This window comes from Rhinolophus hipposideros (genome assembly GCF_964194185.1).
Source record: "Rhinolophus hipposideros genome assembly, chromosome: 3".
Taxonomy (NCBI): domain Eukaryota; kingdom Metazoa; phylum Chordata; class Mammalia; order Chiroptera; family Rhinolophidae; genus Rhinolophus; species Rhinolophus hipposideros.
In genome coordinates, this window is record NC_138049.1 from 88,956,805 (window position 1) to 88,976,739 (window position 19,935).

At 38.0% G+C, this 19,935-nt stretch overlaps 1 protein-coding gene across 1 annotated transcript in view; it reads left to right on the plus strand.

Annotated features, from left to right (window-relative positions):
- PKHD1 (PKHD1 ciliary IPT domain containing fibrocystin/polyductin) overlaps positions 1 to 19,935 on the plus strand; it is a 442,189-nt gene that overhangs the window by 201,893 nt on the left and 220,361 nt on the right. Inside the window, exons 47-50 of the mRNA XM_081044785.1 lie at positions 1,127 to 1,262; positions 3,513 to 3,759; positions 15,227 to 15,404; positions 16,799 to 16,994. Of these exons, the coding sequence (XP_080900911.1) occupies positions 1,127 to 1,262; positions 3,513 to 3,759; positions 15,227 to 15,404; positions 16,799 to 16,994 (757 nt within the window). The remainder of the gene's footprint in view (positions 1 to 1,126; positions 1,263 to 3,512; positions 3,760 to 15,226; positions 15,405 to 16,798; positions 16,995 to 19,935) is intronic.

The window sequence follows — 19,935 nt, forward strand, 5'->3', positions numbered from 1 at the left end:
TGTATTTCTTTTTCTGAGATTTCATTGTTAGTATATAGGAATGCAATGGACTTTTGTACGTTGATTTTGTAGCCAGCAACTTTACTGTATTGGTTGATTGTTTCTAATAGCTTTTTGGTGGAATCTTTAGGGTTTCTATATATAGCATCATATCATCTGCAAAGAGTGATATTTTAACTTCTTCATTCCCAATTTGGATGTTTTTTATTTCTTTCTCTTGCCTGATGGTTCTGGCAAGGACTTCCAACACTATGTTGAAAAGCAGAGGTGATGGGGGACAGCCCTGTCGTGCTCCTGAATAGTTCTCTGATTTTTAACAGGTATAGACTTGTGTAACCACTACCACCATTATTAAGATATAGAACAGTTTCATCAACTTCCCAAAACTCCCTCAGGCTTCGTCTTTGTAGCCACATCTTCCTCTCACATCTAACCCTCGGGAATCACTCATGTATTCTTTTTGCGCTAGTTTTGTCTTTTCAACGGTCAACAATTGTGTAAATGGATAATGTGTAACCTTTTGAGACTGGCTTCTTTCACTCCCAAATGCCTTAGGGACTCATTTAACTTGTTGCAAGAAACAATATTTTATTCCTTATTATTGTTGGGTGGTATAAGGATATACCACAGTTGGTTTATCCACTCATTTGTAAAAGACATTTAAGTTGTTTCCAGGTTTGTTGATTACAGATGGAACTGTTATAACCATTTGTGTAAGGTTTTTGTATGAAATTAAATTTTCATTTCTCTAAGGTAAACACCTAGGAGTTGAGTTACTAGGTCATATGATAAGAGTGCATTTAACTTTATAAGAAACTGCCGAACTATTTTTCACAGTGGCTGTACCATTTTGCATTCCCATCAGCAGTGTATAAGGGTTTCAGTTGTTCCTTATCCTCATCGTTTGGTATCATCACAATTTTTTTATTTAATCATTCTAATGTATGTGTAGTGTATATTATCATGATCTTTTATCATTTATATAATTTGCAAATATTTTCTCCCAGTCTGTAGCTAGTCTTTTTATGCTCTTAATTGTTTTTATTTGTGTATTAGAAATTCTATTTCATGTGGTCAGTTCTCTTATTTTTCTTATCTTTTTTTGTTTTGCCCTTCTAAATCACAGGAGAGCCTGTGTATGTCAGCTGGGATCAAAACACCCAAAAGATGGGAACTGATGGTATCTAACACAACCTTTGTTAATTTCGATCTCACTGACTGTGTGTCCATCAGAACCTGTTCAGGCTGTTCCCGAGGACAGGGTAAGTTGATTGAATAAATAAGATAGACAGTCAAGAAGACCAGCACTGAAGTAAATATGATAAATAGTGGCAAAGCCTTTGTGATTCATTGTTTCTTTCAGTTATAAGATTGCATCAGTAGAAACTGCTGCTCAAATCACCTTAAAGAAATCCTAGAGGAGGCCAGGTGCTCTCTATGTGGCTCCTGTAGCTCCCTATTCTTTTCTGTCATACTATCACTATGGTTCCATGTCTACGCTGGACTCTGAGCTTCATAAAGGCAGGGATCATGTCTCTCCTGCTCACAGTTGTATCATTAGTACGTAGTAGGCTGGTGCCTAATAGGTTCACTGATTAAATTAATGGATGGAGTTGGATGGATAGACATATGAATATAAACTAACACACATGCAATCTTTCCTGAAAGAGCCAGAATTTAGTACTTTGTTTTCAACAGCCCAAGGCTTGTATGTACAAAAATAACCATAGGAATTTTTGTTCACTTCTTAACCACATCTCAGAGGTGGTGAGTAATACCTCGGAAGACTCAAGGGCCAAGGTGAAAAGAAGTGGAGAGCAATCTAGTTGATTTGATCATTGTAAACAGCCAAACCAAGTAATTCAAGTAAATGTGCTCTTGTGGTTTGAATCACCAATTTGGATAATTGTTTGTTTTTTTTAATTAAATGAATAATCAGCAAGTCTCTATTTTACTTTTTTTTTCTATATAGGCAGAGCCAAAGACTTGTTAAAATTGTAGAAATAATAATAGGCATAAAAAAATACCTATGACATTCACTTCGAATCAGAATTCCTCAGTTCTTTAATAGATTCACTGTTTCATATCATTCATAAGAACTGAAAAAAGCTCTAATTCCTTCTCACCAGATAATCTTGGCTGTATCCTATTGTTCATTTGTTTAAAAACTGTATATTCCAGGGTCTGTTTAAGGAAATGGGGAATACAAAGATGAAAAACATATAGTTCTTGTCTTCTAGGAGTTCTTGATCTAGGCATAAAATTAAATATTTAACACAGTCACTGTCCTAGAGTGTGATGAATATAATTCTAGAAAACTGAACAAAGAGTCAGTGAAAGGAGCAAGAAAGGAGGTCAGGTAAGATTCCATAGAGGTGACACTTGAGCAGGGCTCTGAAAGGTGAATAGAAATTTGCAAGGGAGAATGTGTAGGGAAACTCTTCTATGTAGCAGCATATGCAAGAAACTGAAATTCCAATAGGCCTGAATTATCGAGCTTCAGTGGTGGTGGTATTAGATGAACTGCAGAAGTTGTTAGAGGTTAATCATGGAGTCGAGAATGCATAGCTGAATTCACTGCATGGACTCTACTGGGCTGCAGAACACAATCAGGGATGCTATTTGTATCTCATTCTTTTTTTGTGTTCTTTTTTTTGGTGTATTTTATAAAGCACATAGTGTAGAAATATAGTAGTTTATGTACTGAGCAATGTGTACTCAATTTTTAAATTTTAATGACATTGGTGTGCAAATTAGAAGTCCACTGCCATAGTTTCTTCCTGGGCAACTGGACTAGCAGCAGGACTGGTGAATCATGGGATGGTGTTGTGAGGGAAGACTGCAAAAAAGTGTAGCCCTAGAGCTAACACTTACAAAGTGTGTTACTATTTGCCCACATGATTGAATGTTGCTTATGAGGGTAAATGTTTAAGGTATAAACTTCATAAAAGGTGGGGTTACCACAGAAGACTTGGAGCAGACACATTGAAAAACTAAGCCATAATACCTTCAGTGTTTAGTAATTAGTAAATGAGTGTTCTGTGTTTATGGCCAACTTGACCATGGTTTCTTGTGCTTGGCATTGTTGGTATTTTGGGATGGATAATGTTTTGTTGTGGAGACTGTCTTTTATGTGGAGGATGTTTATCATCATCCCTACCTCTACCCACCAGACGCCAATGACACTGCCATCCATCCAGTTGTGACAGTCAAAAATGATTCCAAATAGTGCCAAATGTCCGCTGGAGGGCAAACCAAGCCCTGGTTGAGAATCACTGCCCTGGAATACAGGCTACATGAAGGTAGCACCACTGTATCTCTAGCACATACCACAGAGCCAAGTATACAGTAAACATTCATGATGTTTTTTCTTGAACAAATAAATAAGTGAATTGTAAAACTATGAATATGCAATTTAAAGTACTGAAAACATCTCAGTGATTTCAGCTGCCATTTTGTAATAATAGTCTTTTGTGCCATGTGTAACAGTCTTTTGGTCTTCCATTTTATAGGTGGATTTACTGTGAAGACCAGCCAGTTGAGGTTTACAAACTCTCCCAACTTAGTAGCATTTCCATTTCCTCATGCAGCAATCGTGGAAGACTTGGATGGGTCTCTGTCAGGGAAAAATGGAAGTCACATTGTTGCTTCTATGGAAACGCTCTCAGATTCTTGTTTGGTCAATGCCAGCTTCAGTCAGATTGTCCCGGGCAGTGTTTGTGGGGAAGATGTTCTCTTTCATCGTATGTCTATTGGATTGTAAGTTGAGTTAACTCTACCTTTCAGTTTGCCAATGAGTATGTATATGTCATTCAGGCTGTTGAGGTTTATAAAAGTGAAATTGTTTTCTACATTCTATTTGAAGTATTTAGTTCTACAAAAGTGATGTGAGAATCATTTTGACAGCTGTCAAACCATAAGTTTATGGTAGTTTTCGGCTGATTCAAATGGCAGCTGACTTTCAGTGTCGCTGGACCAAACTCCTAGTCCATGACCTCTTATTGACATTTTGAGCTAATAGCTTCCTCTTGAAAAGACTTGCAACCAAAAGAGAATTTGAAATGTATTTAAATTAAAAGTATTATTTAAAAATTCCAATAATGTCCATTCTCATTTATATACATGTCCTCTCCCCAAGCTCTTTTTAAGTGTTCTATATGCTCCAGGAAAGCAATTGCTGATGTCTTCCTATTACTTGCAATGTTGTTTCACTCCAGTTCATTTTCCTTGTTAATTTCATGAACTATTGGATTCATACAATATATTTCCTATTAATATTGGAGCAAGGATTCCTCGGTTATGCTAGTCAAACTACCATTAAGTCAGCAGCTGGGATGTTTATAATGCATAATAGGATTGCTTCTGCCCTCTTTAATTCCCAGGTAATGATTGCTGAGTGTCTAGGGTTCTTTTACCTATTTCAAATACATTGTATCTATTTAGCCACACTTCTTTTTTCCTCCTTTGTTTTAAGTGTCCTGACTGCATGAATACTAAGTAAAGTTATTCAGCTAGCCCATGTTTGCTGCCTTTTTAATCCAGTACACTCCAGAGAGGGAGACAACGTAGTCAGGATTGCAGTAAGTCTCCATTTTTCAATGCACATGGAATCAGAGTCTTGACATTCTGTTTTAAAAGGCTTTGAGATATACTGCTAGTACTGAGTAGTCTGAAAATTTTTTCGCTTTTGCTTGCCAGACTGTTTATTATTCTATCTAATGTTAACGGCCCCAATTCCAGTTAGTAAAATAGCAATGTGGAGGGATATAGTTTCATTTTTAATCATTTTGATTGTATAGAGAATGACTTGTTTTTTTAATTCTCACAGATGCATCTGATTATTATTATTGTTTTAGTGGATTTTTACAAAAGGTGTTTTTAATGAGTGTTTTGAGATTTATAAAAGTTAGTGATTTATTTCTTATATGCATTTTTTTTCAAATAAGGAAAATTAAAATACATTTGTGTAGTTAAAAAGAACATTATGTGCTTGTATGATATTTATTTCTCTGTGTTCTTTATACCCCTTTTTTATGCCTTACTTTGAAACCTACTGGGAGACTGTCTCTTAGAGAGGCACTTAGCGGTGGTGTTAGAAGGCTCAGCAGATGTAATCTTGTCTGAGCATCTGTTCTTAGAGATATTTAGAGCTACTTAGGTGGGTACTTAGGGTACTTAGGTGCTTACCTAGCAGCAGGTCATGATCCCAGAAACTTAGACTGACAAGGTCAAAAGATAATAATCCTGAAATGATATTCTAAGTAGATTCAAAAATCTCTTACTAGGGTGAAAAACACATCTTGGTTTGTCTGGAATTTTCCTGGTTATAAAATAAAAAATCTCATGTCCCAAAAACCCTTTCAGTCTTGAGAAAACCAGAATGGTTGGTCACCCAACTCTTTATGCTTCTATTTAAAAATGTTCAGGTTGACCCACAAGTGTGTGGACCAATGACCAACTACCCGGAATTAGCCCCAGGGAAATCCCAGCATACTCCCAATTCTAAGTCTCTAGGTTCTAGAGTCCTCAACTCTAGGATAAGATAATTGGATTAGATGGACTCTAGGGGCTTGCTAGTGAAAGTGCACCAGCATCACCTGGGAGATTGTTAAACATGGGGAATCGTAGACTCCACCCCAGAGATCCTGAATCAGACTCCCCAGGTGATGTATATTCATGTTTGAGAAGCACTACTCTAAGGTCCTTTTAACTTTATCTTTCTATGATTCTATCCCTAGTTGTTTGTGCTCAGTGACTTGATCTTTGTCCCACAGCATTATAACCTCATTAGGAACATGTCAGAGCTAATGAGCAATTTGAATTCAGCGTAGATACAGACTTTGCTACATATCATGAAGAAAGGAGTAATTTGTTGTGCTATTTTCCCTGGAGCAAGCACCCTAAGAGTTGATTTACAAAGCTCTCCCAGTCATGATCTTTTGGGGATGCGTGTTGATGGAGATCTGATATGGCACAAACATCCTGCTGTCTCCACTTTCAAGTCTTTCCCACCTCCCTCAGCTTGATGTCCCCACGAGGGCTGGGTGTGTGGTCCTGTATAGCTTTGTAAACAAGGCACCCATTCCCCTTTTGCTAACAACCAAGTGGTTGGAATGTAATTTCTTCCTTGGAAGGCCTCTTCTTTGGTCCAATTTCACTATAAGTTCTTTGTGTGACATTTGTTTCACATAAGTTCTTTGTTTGGCAACATTCTGTCCCTTCCCTCACTACCTTCAGTCTGATGGGTACCCATATTTGTGGCACTTCTTCTTTTATAGCTTCCCCTGGCTCAACCCTAGCAGTTGGGTGGACAGAGGCATGTTAATATTTGAAGTAGAGAATAGTAATTAATGTTTAGGTGAAGAAAAAATGTCCATCCTCTACAAGGCAGAGTCTAGTTTATGTTTTGTTAAAATGGCAATATGCTTGATCTGCGTGAGAGCTGCTTGTATAATGTTTTCTCTCTTGCTGACCAGTTCTAAAAACAGGTTTTCTGTAGAAGCCACGGGGATTCGGAGAGTGTTCTTTTCCCAGCTTTTGTTTCGACCAATCTCATTCTACCATCTCCATCCTTTTTGATAAAACAGAGGCGGTGTTAGCCCTGCCAGTGTAAGATAGGACCTCATTTCAGAAAAATACGTCAGTGACCATTTTTCTCTAGAGGTCCCCCAATGATGACATGCCTCATGTAGTTCTTGGATTCATCCATCCCAAAATTTAGATAAATGTTTTCTTCTGTATAAGGATAATTACATGGAACAATGCTAATAGTACCAATAGATTTCTGTGTGCTCCTTCCAGATTTCCTTTGTAAGCTCCTCCCCTTGCCCTGTAAGTGCTAGTGTTTGCTTAGGGCTCTGTGAAGAGCTTTCCTGTCTCTTAAGTCATACTCTTCCCAGGTTATCTGGGATCTTCCACCACTTCAGTTAACGTTCACTGATGCTTCCAGATGTTTTCCTCTAGTCTGCACGTCCAGACCTGTTTATCCAACTGCCATTAAGATCTGCACTGTCCAGTATTGTAGCCACTTGCCACATGTGGCTACTGAAAACTTGAAATGTGATTTGTCCAAACTTGAGATGTTATGTAAGTGTAAATTATACACCCTACTTCTAAGACTTGGCATGGAAAAAGGATGTAAAACATCTTAGTGATTTGTTTATATTGATTATGTTGAAACGATAATATTTTACCTATGTTTGGTTAAACATATTATTTAAATTAATTCCATCTGTTTCTTTTAACTTTTTTAATGTTGCTAATTTAAAATTTAAGTTTATACCTGTGACTTACATTTATGGCTTGTATTATATTTATATGGAGCAGCAATGCTTTCAATATTTTCACTATTTATAGACGTATAATCAGACATGCGATTCCTGATGTCTAACTATTTAATAGCCACCTTAAACTAGACTTACCAAAACTGAATTTATGATCTTTATCCATAGACCTGTTCCCTCCTGGGTGTTCAGGCAAATGCTTCAGTTGTCTAAACCAGAAATATGGAGTTTGTACTTGACGAATTTTCTTACCTTATTTCTCTATAAATCACCTACCAAGTCCAGTCCATTTTATCTCCCCCCCAGAATTCCTCTTGAGTCTTCCTATTTCTTTTTCCTAACCTCCTGTCTCACCTATATAATAACAACAGCCTCTTAGCTTGCCATCTTGCTGTGCTTCCATCCTTGAATTTCATAAAGGCAGAACTGGTCTTACTATCCGTTCATTCCTTTGCTTGAAACTTTTTAAGATTTCCCAGTGTCTCCTGAAGAAAGTCCAATATTTTTAATATCTTACGGGCCTTTCAGAACCTGCTCCCTGTTTATATAGTTCTAGCATCACCTCTCAGCACTCTGCCCAACCTTGCTTGCGTTTTATGCCTCAGCCACACTCAACTTCTTTGTCCTTTTCAATGTGTAAGATTCTGCTTCCATAAACTCAGCATGAAGGTCATTTTCTCTGGTAAACTTCTCTGACCTTCCCATACAGGTTTTGGTACCCTACTGTGTGCTGGCTCTCTGTACTTGCTTTAGCCAATACTCCTAGCTCCTACATCGCTTTCTAAATTGTTCATCTCTTCTTGTAGATGGTAATTAGGGTGAAGATAGGGTTTTTTGTGTGCATTTCTTTGTATTGTAGTGCCCAGTATATCATATTGATCACATGGTGACTCAGTAAAATCCATGTTGAATAAATGAATATAAATGAAAAAATTGTGGACTCTTCAAAATTTTCCTTGTAGGACCCTTATTATCCATTTCTGTCTTAGGACACGTCTGTGAGGAGCCCATGACACTCAATGTTTCTTCAGAAGATCCAAGATTGAAATGCTATACCCCTGTCTTTATTTCTAAAATTCCTAGGAACACCGAATACTTAAGAATGTCTTTTCATAATGTCTTCTGAGCTTTTGCTTTCCTGAGACTATCCGTTGACCAGATAATTTATTTTAACAGCCTATTTCTTCTACACTCTGCCCTTACCCCACCCCTGTTGAATCAACAGTTTGCCTACATTTGTAATTACTTTCTTGCCCTGGTCATTAGATACACATAATTGTGATGGGGACAATAAGAAGCTAACCTTCACAATTGCCGCCTGTGAATTAGTTTATTATTTCGTTTTTATCTAGGGTACATTTTAGTTTCTTCTAGACTTACAGACTTCTTCAGATGACATTAAATCAAACCTTGATCTGTTTTCCAATTATTGAAAATAATTGACTGGATTATTGTGGGGATTGACTGAATTGAGTGTGGGGAAAATTAAAAGAGTTTATAAGATGTTGTAGGTTGGCCAACCAGTGTTTCTGAGTTTTTATAGGATGTATATAAAAATCAAGTCAATACATATGCATGTATTTGAAATTATTTTTCAAATCTGAAGAATAGAAAAGTAATTAAGAATCATTTGTGAGTACAATACATAGCTCTCCCACCCCAACTTCCTAGGTGTATTATTTTGGACAGTTCATCTCTTTTTGCTTTAGTTCTTACATCAGTAAAATGGACATAATGGTATTTATCTCACAGGGTAGTTGCCTGGACTATAATAAATGCTCAATACATGTTGGCTTTAGAAAGTCTCCATTTTACATTTGTGTTTTACAAAACATATAAATATGCATATTGAATAAAATGCTATAGATTATTATGTTTCTGAGAAACAAATGCCTGGCAAGGCAATTAAGTTTGCTCAAATGTGACCTAATCTAATTCTTGAAAAATAGGAAATACTTTCGAATAGTCACATGATATTATACTGATCCAACAAAACCTCCCAGGCAGTTATAGAATCTGGAATCATTTAGGACACAGTCTTTGATTCATTGTTCCCAATACCTTTTGTTTCTTCCTTCTTACTTCTCCTGGAAAAGAAAAGAAAAGGTTAATGTTCTTGTTGATCACCTTGATTCCTAGATCTTGCTTAATATCCTCTCCTGTAGTGCTTGCGTTCAGTTTTTATCTATGTAACTGCTCTTAATGTGTCAGTGTTCAAAGTATGAGGCACCCCCTGCCTCTGTAAATGCAAAAGTAAAAAAGAGTTCAAATGGAAATGTTGGCCTACCTTTCCCTTTAATAATCGCCTAACTCTCCTTCCCAGGGATAAATAGGCATAGCATCACTAATGGTATCTTTTCAGTCCTCAGAAACAAACAAAAAAACAAACAAAAACCCATGTGACATAACAAAGTTCAAAGAGGTATTACCCTCTCTTGGCAGCAGCAGTTACGGAAGTAAAATAGAAAAAGATCAAAAAATGGTAATGAAACCCCAAACTGAGGAATGTCATTAAACCACGATATTACTGAAAATGGTATTAGGATGACAATAAGCTTGTGAGCTGGTGTCAGTCAGCTCCACCACAACACCAGGTGTATATACGTAAAAAGGAAGACAAGCTTCTTAGTCTAACTCCCTACCTGAAGCATAAAATTATTTTTCAGTATCCCTGACAGGTAGTTGTGTCCCTTCTGGTTACATATCCTCAATAGTGGTATTCTCATGTTCTGAGGAAGCCATTTCAGTTAGATTCAACAGATCAAGAGAAGAGATGTGACAGTGTATGAGCGATCAGCTTAAGTAGGATGATAGACATTTGTTGTTTCTCTTCATGGATTATGGTAGAATAAGCAAGAAGCATTGTCCTAAGTGTGTTGCAAAAGCTTTAGACACTACCTATGAGGAGGTACTGGGTTGATTCTTGGGCTTCTCTACAATAAACTATTATTACTTTAGCCAACTCTGAAAAGTGATAGACAGAAATATACATGTGCAAAGTGATGGAGGAGTGATGTTTGGGTGTGCCTGCCAGAAACACAGGGATTATTAAATTACATGGCTTCCTTCTCTGCCTACCACTCCTGTGTTTTATGTGAATTTAAAGATTGCTAAAAGTTTAAGGGAAAGACTGAATGTTGTTGGTTCTTTCCTCTTTTTAGTTTTCTTACTCGCAAGGAGAAACATTTCAGTGCATCTCAAGCAATAAAGGTATATATAAAAAAACCTTTGTGATATGTATAAAATATTACTGGGTGGTGGAAGGTCTGCAGGTAGGATAGTGGTTTTCTGACAAGCACTTGTTATGAGCCCAGTGTACGTTCAAAGGCTGCTCAAGCCAAACTGTGCCACAAAAAATGTGTTGGCTGTACTCAAAATTTCAATTTTGTCCTCTTTGTGAAGTAAAGGATGAAAGCAAGAGCAGCAAGCACTAATATCCAGGAGATGCTAGCAGCACCATTTCAGGCTAGTTATTATGATGTGTGAGGCTTAAGAGATGTGTAATTATAAAAGGTTTATTTCACAATTGTTCCAAATTGAGAGCATTTCGAGCTCAATGCAGCGTTTGTCTCAATACACAGAGATATGGACCCTCAGGAAAAGTAAGCTAATGGTAAACGCAAAACAGGGTGTTAGTATTTGTTCTCATTGATATTGTTGATTGCCTAACAAATCCTTTGTGGGCAGTAGACATTCAACGTTCCACATGGTATATGGGCACTAAATTACATGACTGTTTATGCAACTAGTATTATAAATTGGTACTTAGGCTGGGAAGTTTTATCAAGTGATTGTGCTATATTTTTAAAGGAGACTATCCTTTAATTAAAAACAGATTTGGTTATTTAAAAAAAAAGAACAAAAATTAAGGTACCCCATTGAACGGAAAAAGAAAAGGACAGGATTGTAGTGTTTTGTCTTTTTTATTGTATATAGAAGCTGTTGCTGATACAGAGGTAAGGGTTAACATTTAAAATGGACTGATTGCCTCCTGATTTCTTGCACATAAAGCCATGAGAAGTTCAGGGAGAGACTTCTTCCCCTAGTAATGAAGCTCTCTGCTGCTAATGGCCCATGCAGACTCCCTTGGCTCCTCCAAATTAGAAATACTTTTGTGCTCCTTTGCTTCATTAACAGTAAAGAGAGGGAGATTGGTGGCTATTTAGGGCATGGGGAAATTAGTGGCTATTTAGGGCAAGTGAAAATTGTAGTAATTATGGTTGGTAAATTCTCTTCATGGTGTTCTTAGACTCTTGATGTTCTTTTGGTGCTTTTCAGAAGAACCCACCACTGTCACTGCTGGCATTTGTCCTAGAAGGATGGGAGCTGATTTGACTTTGAATTTTTGGCCCCCTGTGATGGTCAACCCAAGGCCTCGTGCCTAGTAGGAGAGGATGGGTTTTTACATTTTGATTTGCTTTTCAGAATGTACCATATTTCCACTACCAGCTGTGACAAACTTTTATTTGATAACCTCTTCCTCTACTTGTATTGCATTACAGAAAGCTGATGCTGTATGTGAGTGCCTGTGAAACTGCATCCTGAATAAAGCTTGGTTGTGATGGGCGGGGTGGGTTGATAAGCTCAGGGCACTGCATGAAGAAGGAAGAGGAAGGATAATATAAGATCTCAATATGCTATGGTAGATCTCCGGTTGAGCAAAGGGTGGCATCAGATTCCTAGATGCTGAAAGGAGCATCCAAAGGGTACAACAGTCCTAAAGACAAATAAAACTGAATTAATGTTAGAATTTAGTTGTTTTACAATCTTTGAAGAGGTGCTCATGTTTATAAGGACCTTCAGAAACTGGGGAGTACAGTCTGAAAAATAGCTCCTTGAATAATTGAAGTTACAATCTATAGAAACTCAACCAGGAGAAATCACATCCTAAAAATTGATTTATAAATGTGATGCTGATGGAAATTGATTTATAAATGTGATGCTGATGAAAATAATTAAGTCTAGTCAAGCTGACCAGAAGGATTCTTGGGGCCACATTGCTAGAATTAAGAAGCATTTCTGGAAATATCTACCCAACTGATTGTATTGTAACATATGAAGGTAATATTTTCAAGGTGGTGTGCCTATCTTAAGAGAAGAGTGATAAAATACAAACTGGTAAGGCAAAGTAAGTGATAAAATGTAGGTTGGAAGAATTAAATGTGAACAAATAATATGGATTTATACAAATGGAATTTTTCTTTTGATCTGTAGTTTAAAGAACTATTTATAAAGCTGGTTTAACTGAGAGCACTTGACTAGGAATCATAAGGAAACCTTGGCAATTTCCTAAACCACAGCTCACTATTAGTGTAGATTGCTTGTATAAGCCCAGGAGAGCTTTTTCTGACCACTAAACTTAAGTGTTTAAGTCCTTTTGGCAAATATCCTATGGGGTTGACTGTACTGAGCTCAGATAACTTATGATCAAACTGTTTATCTCCTTCAATTAATAAGTGTACAAGAAATCTCCTGACACTCGTGTGGTTTTGCTGGGTAGACTTCCCTGTGTGAGAGTCAGTTTTATTTTTTTATTATGAATTATTAAATAGAAATTCTGATTTATCAATTAGTCTCCCCTGGATTTAGGTCTTGTGATTCATTTTCCAGAGCCTGTATGTCTCAGTGAAAGCTGAAAGGGTGCACTTTCAGAACTTGAAACACTCTAAACAGCACCCCACACTGTGGGGAATCCCACTTTATATACTGACCATGGTACCTATTGCAGCCCACTCATGTACCTCTTTGGTATTTCTTGGCTCCAGTTTATGTCTTCTTATCCCATTTGTTTTACATTTATTTCTCAGTAGCCTATCTTTATTCATTAAATATAGTAGTTGGGCCAAATTGTGTGGTATGATCTCCTGGGACTCTGGGACTCATGGTTTCAGTCAGGGGAGGTGAGAGTCACAATGGCTGAGGACAAATGGCTAGAAAATACAAGGGATAAAATTAAGCTTCCTAAAGCTTGTCTAAAGATTAAAGTATAAAAATAAATTCCATAAACAGAGGAGGAATTTGAGGATGGGAACGCCCCATCAGTAGAAAAAGGGACAGGATAAAATATGGAGGGAGTTCCTGCAACGGATTAGAAGTTAGAGCAGATGACTTCTGTGCCCATTCTGATTCTAAGAATATAAGTTGAAGATTGTTCTTTAGTTCTAATTTAAATTCTGACATACATGTGAAAGAAAAAAAAGCCAAGTTACCAAGCCCAAAGAGAGGGAGAAGTCCCTCTCCTCCAAGATTTTTAGAAGTTCCGTTAATGCTGCAGAGGGAAATTTGGGGGGAGACTAGTTCTTATATTCTCAATGCCCCAAGCATTCTCATCCCTTCCGTTTTATTAATTAACAGATGGAACACATTTAATCTTACAAGAAATATGTATCAGTGTTCTTTACCATGAAAGGTGTTGAGTGTTTTTAAATGACCAAATATCCTAGATAAACCTCTAGACATTAAACTAGGGAGTACAGAATGGCAAATCTGGCACATCTGAGGGTTTTTTTTTTTTTTTTTTTGAAAACTGAGATTCTTTTTGTAAATGGGCTGTAGGTAGATGGTTACTGAATAGTTTATATATGTTATCTCTTTAAGTTTCACAGTAGCTGCCTGAGATACATACTATTGTCTCCATTTAAAAAATAAAAGGAAATTAAAGCTTGAAGAGGGTCAGTAATTTGCCCAAGTTCCTACTCCTAGTGCTTGCTGATACAGATTGCCAGTTTACACCATTTGACCGCAGTGCCCAATCATTTAACACCAAAACAGTTTCCTTTTATAATTTGCCACTGGATTGTAAATTGGCTTTGGATATGTTCATGCCACACCTCACTTTGAAAGCCCAACATCCTCCTTCATCTCATTTCCCTCTACTTGGAGAATTTAATTATCTGCCTGCAGCAAAATGCCACAGTTAAAGATTCTCATGAAAAACTAAACCAAAGAGGGAAGGACAGTCATAATGTGTATTGATTTTTTTTTTCTGTCCACTTTGACTTTCTTTTAGGGTCTTAGCATGTGGCTAAATGTATTTGTTCTGGTTAAATCTTAAAAATTACTTTCTGGGATGGGCTGTGTACAATAATTTGTAGAAGTTAAAAAAAATTCTAGTTCTACCTTTGCCATTCATATAACACTTTTGCCATACTTTGCCTCAGTTTCCTCATTAATTCCTCTCGAAACCCTTTGTGTAAATCAGGAAATCGGCATCAACTTTTGGGAGAGTTCATCCATGCATTCTTTGTCCATATAACAAACATAATTTGAGGGCCCATTGTATGCAAGGTCCTGTGCCAGCGTGTAGGATACCAGAAAGAAAATATTTCTGACTTAAGAATCTTACAGCCTGTGTTAACAAGAAAAAAAGCAAGCCCAACAACACTGAGGTGTAGTAGTAGGAGTGAGCACTGGGCATTATGCAAGCACCGAAGAAAAGAGCCAGGTTACCTCCTCATTCTAAGGTAGGCTACCAAAGCCATTCCTCCAGAGCACTAGGAGGCAGGCTTCTGAGACTCTAGGGCCATGCAGTTCTGGCTCTCAGTGATTGCTCCCAATAGGAATATCTAATAACTAATATGTTTTATGCTGTTGATAAACCTCGTCAACCGCAAAATTCTGGCCATGGACATTTCTTGGTTAAAATCATAGTATATAGTCCTGGCATATGTAAATTCATTAAGACAATATTTTAGCGGCATCTGTTCTGAGTGTTACCGTCTCTAACCCACCAGGTTAGTGACATGCACAAACAATCCAAAAACACCTTCCACTGGTCTGTTTTAACCCATGCGGTGACTACTAAAACCTCCACAAGACACACAGACAGGAAGGGGCCTAACACATACATTGAGAGAATAGGAGATGAGATGGAAGAGGAATGCATTAGATACAGAATAGACAAATAACTTAAAATCCATATTTTTCTTTTTAAATCACCCTAGAACTAATGTTCCAGATGTTTCTTATGATTTAACCGTGACTGACAGCAGAAATATGACCACCACTGTCAATTATGTGTGTGACACATTGTCTAACTCTTATGGCTGGATGGCTCTGCTCTTGGATCAAGAGACCTACTCACTCCAATTTGAGACCCTTTGGATCAACAGATCTCTACAGGTAATCCCAGGAATTAATTCAATGGTATGTTCCATTACCCAGGGATTCTTATCTTTCCTTCTGTGAAATAATAGTTTGCAGGCATTAGCATTTTCTGGTGCTGATGCAACTGCAGCAGGATTTTGGCCAGATGAATGTAATCTGAATACGAGATATGTTCCTTTTTTTTTTTTTAACTAGAAAATTTTGGAATTAGTTTAAACTTACCTTGAATGGAGAATGGAAAATTTTCAACTTTATTAATACGATGAAAAACAGCTTCTAAGTGATCTATAGAATTGTATCCTTATATTATGGGTTCAGAACCAACTTAATCCAGGGAGAAGTGTTTGTAGCCAGAGATGTCCTAACAATACATTTTTACGTTGCACACTGCCACCTTGTGGTCAAAGATTAACTTGCAAATGAAGGTCAAGCCTTTCATTTGGGTTGTGTTGAAGGGGTTAAATGAGCCAAGATAGCAATAGCCATATAGAAAGTGGGTGCATTTTCTGGAAGAAAAAAAAAAAAAAGCAATCTAGTGGATTCCCTCAAGCTTCTTTTCTTCCTTTTAACATATTTCTTTCTTCTTGTGTTACAAACATTTTTTTTTAATAGAAGTCATGAGGACAGTCTTAGGGACCTAGAAGCTGCTTTAGGTGTGCCATAGTTCTGAGGTATTTGAAGCAGCTCTTGATCCTCTCACCAATGCTCTCAGAATGGAGCTCTGTTTCCTTCCCTTGAGGTTCCCATGAGAACATTTTGGGGAATTTTAATAATGCGAAGGTAGCAGAATGGTGACTCTGGAGGTAGACACTTTGGGTTTCTGTCCTGGCTCAGCACTCTTCCACTTTGTGATATGGGGCAAGTTACTGAACCTCTGCCTGCCTCAGTTTCCTCATCTGTAAAATGGGGCAGTAACAGTAACAATCACAGGGGAATTTTCAAGGGCTGAATGCCTTGATATGAAGAGCACCCGAGCATGTAGCAAACCCCCCAACAGTGCTAGCTACTAATGTTAGAAATGGATGACACTCCTATCATACCATAACGTAATTGCCTTTTAAGTTAAGGGAAAAACTGGAAAGGAATTCTGGACCCTGCTCTGTCTCTTCTAGCTGTTTGATCTGAGACAAGTCAATTTGCTTGTCTGCGGCTTGGTTTTCTTTTTTAATTGAGATTGTTAAAGAAGAAAAAACTATGGAGTCTTTCAGTCTTCACATTCTATGATTGTGTAGCTCTAGTTATGAATTTATTATGGAGTGGATTTAAGTAAGCCCGTTCCCCACAAGGCAGGTAGTATGGCTGTGAACTACCCTATGTCTAAATGACTCCATCTGTGTTCTTTGTAGCTCTGTTTGGAGGGGAGCCTTCCTTACTAAATGAGCTCTATTGTACTTTTCTTTCACTTCAAGTACTCAGCAACATTTGGCACCTTTGGTCCTGGGAATTACCTCCTTCTGGTACACACAGTCCTGTGGCCTTATCCTGACATCCTCATAAGGTGTGGGAATCAACTGGGGCGGTCCCTTCCATCTCTTCCATCACCTGGTAAAGACCAAGGCTGTGACTGGTTCTTCGATAGCCGGTTGAGTCAACTCACCTATCTGGGTAAGTATAATTGGATGAGCGTTTTGAGGTCACAGAATCAGAAACCACTGTTTACTTCTGAATTCCAGATTTGTGCTATGAAGTGATGAGGAGCTAAAGGGGACAGCCGTTTGTTATGGGTAAGTGGGTGGGCTTTGAAATCAGACTGCCTGGGTTTAAATCCCAGCTCCAACTTTCACTAGCTATGAAACACTGAACAGGTATCATTTCTCTGTAAGGCTCAACTTCCTGATCTGTGAAATGGGATAATAATTGGACCTACCTCAAAGTATAGGAAATTAAGTATAGGCTAACATGAAAAACATTTTAGTAGAGTGTGTAACCCACAACAAATGCTTAATAAACATTATTATTAATATTTTCAATTCACTTGAAGGCAGTGTTGTATTTGCAGAAAGCTCAACTGCACAGATAAAGACAGGATGGCTGATTATGGCCACAGATACTAGGAACAGCAGAGAGTACAAGGTGACAGCTACAGAGAGAGGAGGAATGAAGAGTGAAGTTAATGTGGAAGGTGAGAAAAGCCGTGGAAGGGAACCTGAGGTCAGGAAGATGAAAAGGCATGAAGAGCGGATGTGAGGACTGGGGGAGGAGGAGGGCGGTTTCTGTCTTGTGCCAGGATGCAGCATCAAAATGAAGGATCAGGATCCTCATTTTAAAGGACCAGGAACCCTTACATGACTGCAGAGTAACAGGTGGAAAAAGGATTTCCTTATCTTCTTGTTGTGCGTGTCTCACAGGAGCCCAGTGGTGGGTCAGGACCATGTATTTCTTCTGACCTCCTGGTATTCGTCTCATATTCCTTTTCTATACGGTGTCAGCGCTGGGGGCTCTGAGCACCATGATGTTCACTTACATATCAGCCTCAGTTCAGTGTGGTCTGTAAGGAGAATCTGTCCAAATGGGTTTCTAGGATGACAATTTTGTTATAAATTGGTCTTAACAGAGCCTGGTCAAATTCAGGGGACCTCATTAGCATGGCAAGTGCTAGCCCCTGCCACAAACCAGACTTGGCCCCAAAGATTTAGAGAGCTAGGCAATTGTCTTGAGTCCCTTGTCCCTCTTATTTGTGCCTAGCCATATGTCAACTGAGTCTGATTTACACTTGAACCCCGGGACTATGAAATTTTAATAGCACCAGAGAGGAGAATATCGTACTTCCCTGATACCTTTATCTCTGCCAAATACATTGTTGTATATTTTATTTGCACTGAATCGTACCATTCAAATTTTATTTCTGATTTGATCTATCCATAAATGTAACCTAAAACTATAAAAGCTCAGGATGGACAGAGATCCCTGAGACTGTTTTAACCACTGGAGCCGCATACAGCCGTTAAGCAAGAGCGAATAGTGGCCATTAACTTCAACTATAACTATTCACTTGATATACATTCTGGAACAGAATTTAATTTCAGATTATTCTCGTTCTATTACTTAGCATGCTTCTGAAGAGCCTATCTTGTCCATCGGTCAGATTCTGTTCATGAACTGCAAACTAATTTGAATACTCACATCAGCCAAATGATGAAGCCACATGTGTGGCATAAAAAAAAATCAAACCATGCAGCTACACATTTCCTTCCCCTGGGATGGTATTATTTATTGAATTAATAGCAAGTTATACTCTTATTTTATAGATATATACACACATAGACATACGTAGATGGTATAAATGTACATCTGTGTAAGTATGTATCTATAGATGTATATTTATATGTAGGTGTACACCTGTATGTATGTCTTGCATATATATGATGCAGATGAATATTTCAGTCTAAAATATTTTCATTAGGTAGATAGTTTTTATTAATTTTTACAAAAGTCTTTCTATCACAATACCCTAGTATCGCCACCTTTGAATGATATGAGTTGGAAAAGGAACAGGAAGTCACAGAGGGTTGGTTGAATGTTTAATAAACTTGGAGACCCTTGTTCCTTGAAGATGATTCCCAGGGCTCCACATAGTGGCTTTGATGGTCATTTGTACCTCCTCCATCCTCTGAGCATATGGAGGAGATAGGTGGCTAGAAACACCTCTCTTCCCATTTCTGGGTGGGCACAGTGAGGATATGAGGATTCAGGAGGAACTGAGGCTTGTTCTGCTTCTCCACAGTGATGTTCCATGAAGCTATACTGGGTTGTGTGGATTTGGTTATGGTTTTGGATGTCCTCTGTGTAAAGTGTACACCATCTTTAGGAAGGTTGATGATGCCTAAATGCCATAATGGCAGTGAGGTAGTTGTAGCTGGTACACCAAAAGACCCCAGAAATAGAGTTCCAGTTCTGTGCCATGCATTTTACATATTGGTTAGTTTCTTACTTTCACATAATTGTTTTTTCAGGTTATGTGACTTTATAGGTTTGTGACTAGTATAATTTACATTTGGTCTAAGAAGAGAGTATAAATCAAGACCTCAGAGTCTATGTGGATATATTCCTAGAATGAAAAAAAAAAAATATGGGAGAATTGTGTGTTCAGAAGTTTCATTTCATTGTAAGAAAACTGCTTGACCTCCTTCAGGTACACCGAGTTTCCTGTCAGACTTTCAGGGGGGTTTCTGGAGCTCCTGCTCCTTTTCCCGGCTGGTGTTTCATTCAGAGTGCTACTTCACTGACAATTGGCTATGTTTCATTCATCTGTTGACCACTTCTAAGTGGGTCATCTTTTGTATTGTTTGTTTGCACCTTACCACATCCTTCAGGAGAGGAAATTAAAAAAAAAAAAAAATCACAATTTTCTTCATTTTCTTTGTTTGGCTACTTCATGTGTGATTTAAGATACCTGACTAGTCTTAGACCCAGCTGAGAATGAATGAGCAGAACCCAGGCATTCTAGCTCCTGGCTATGGATCTCTCCACTAGAGTGTGCTGCCTGCTAACTAATCATTGATCACTGACCAAAAAGGGTGGTGGTGGTAGTGGTGGTGGTGGGGTG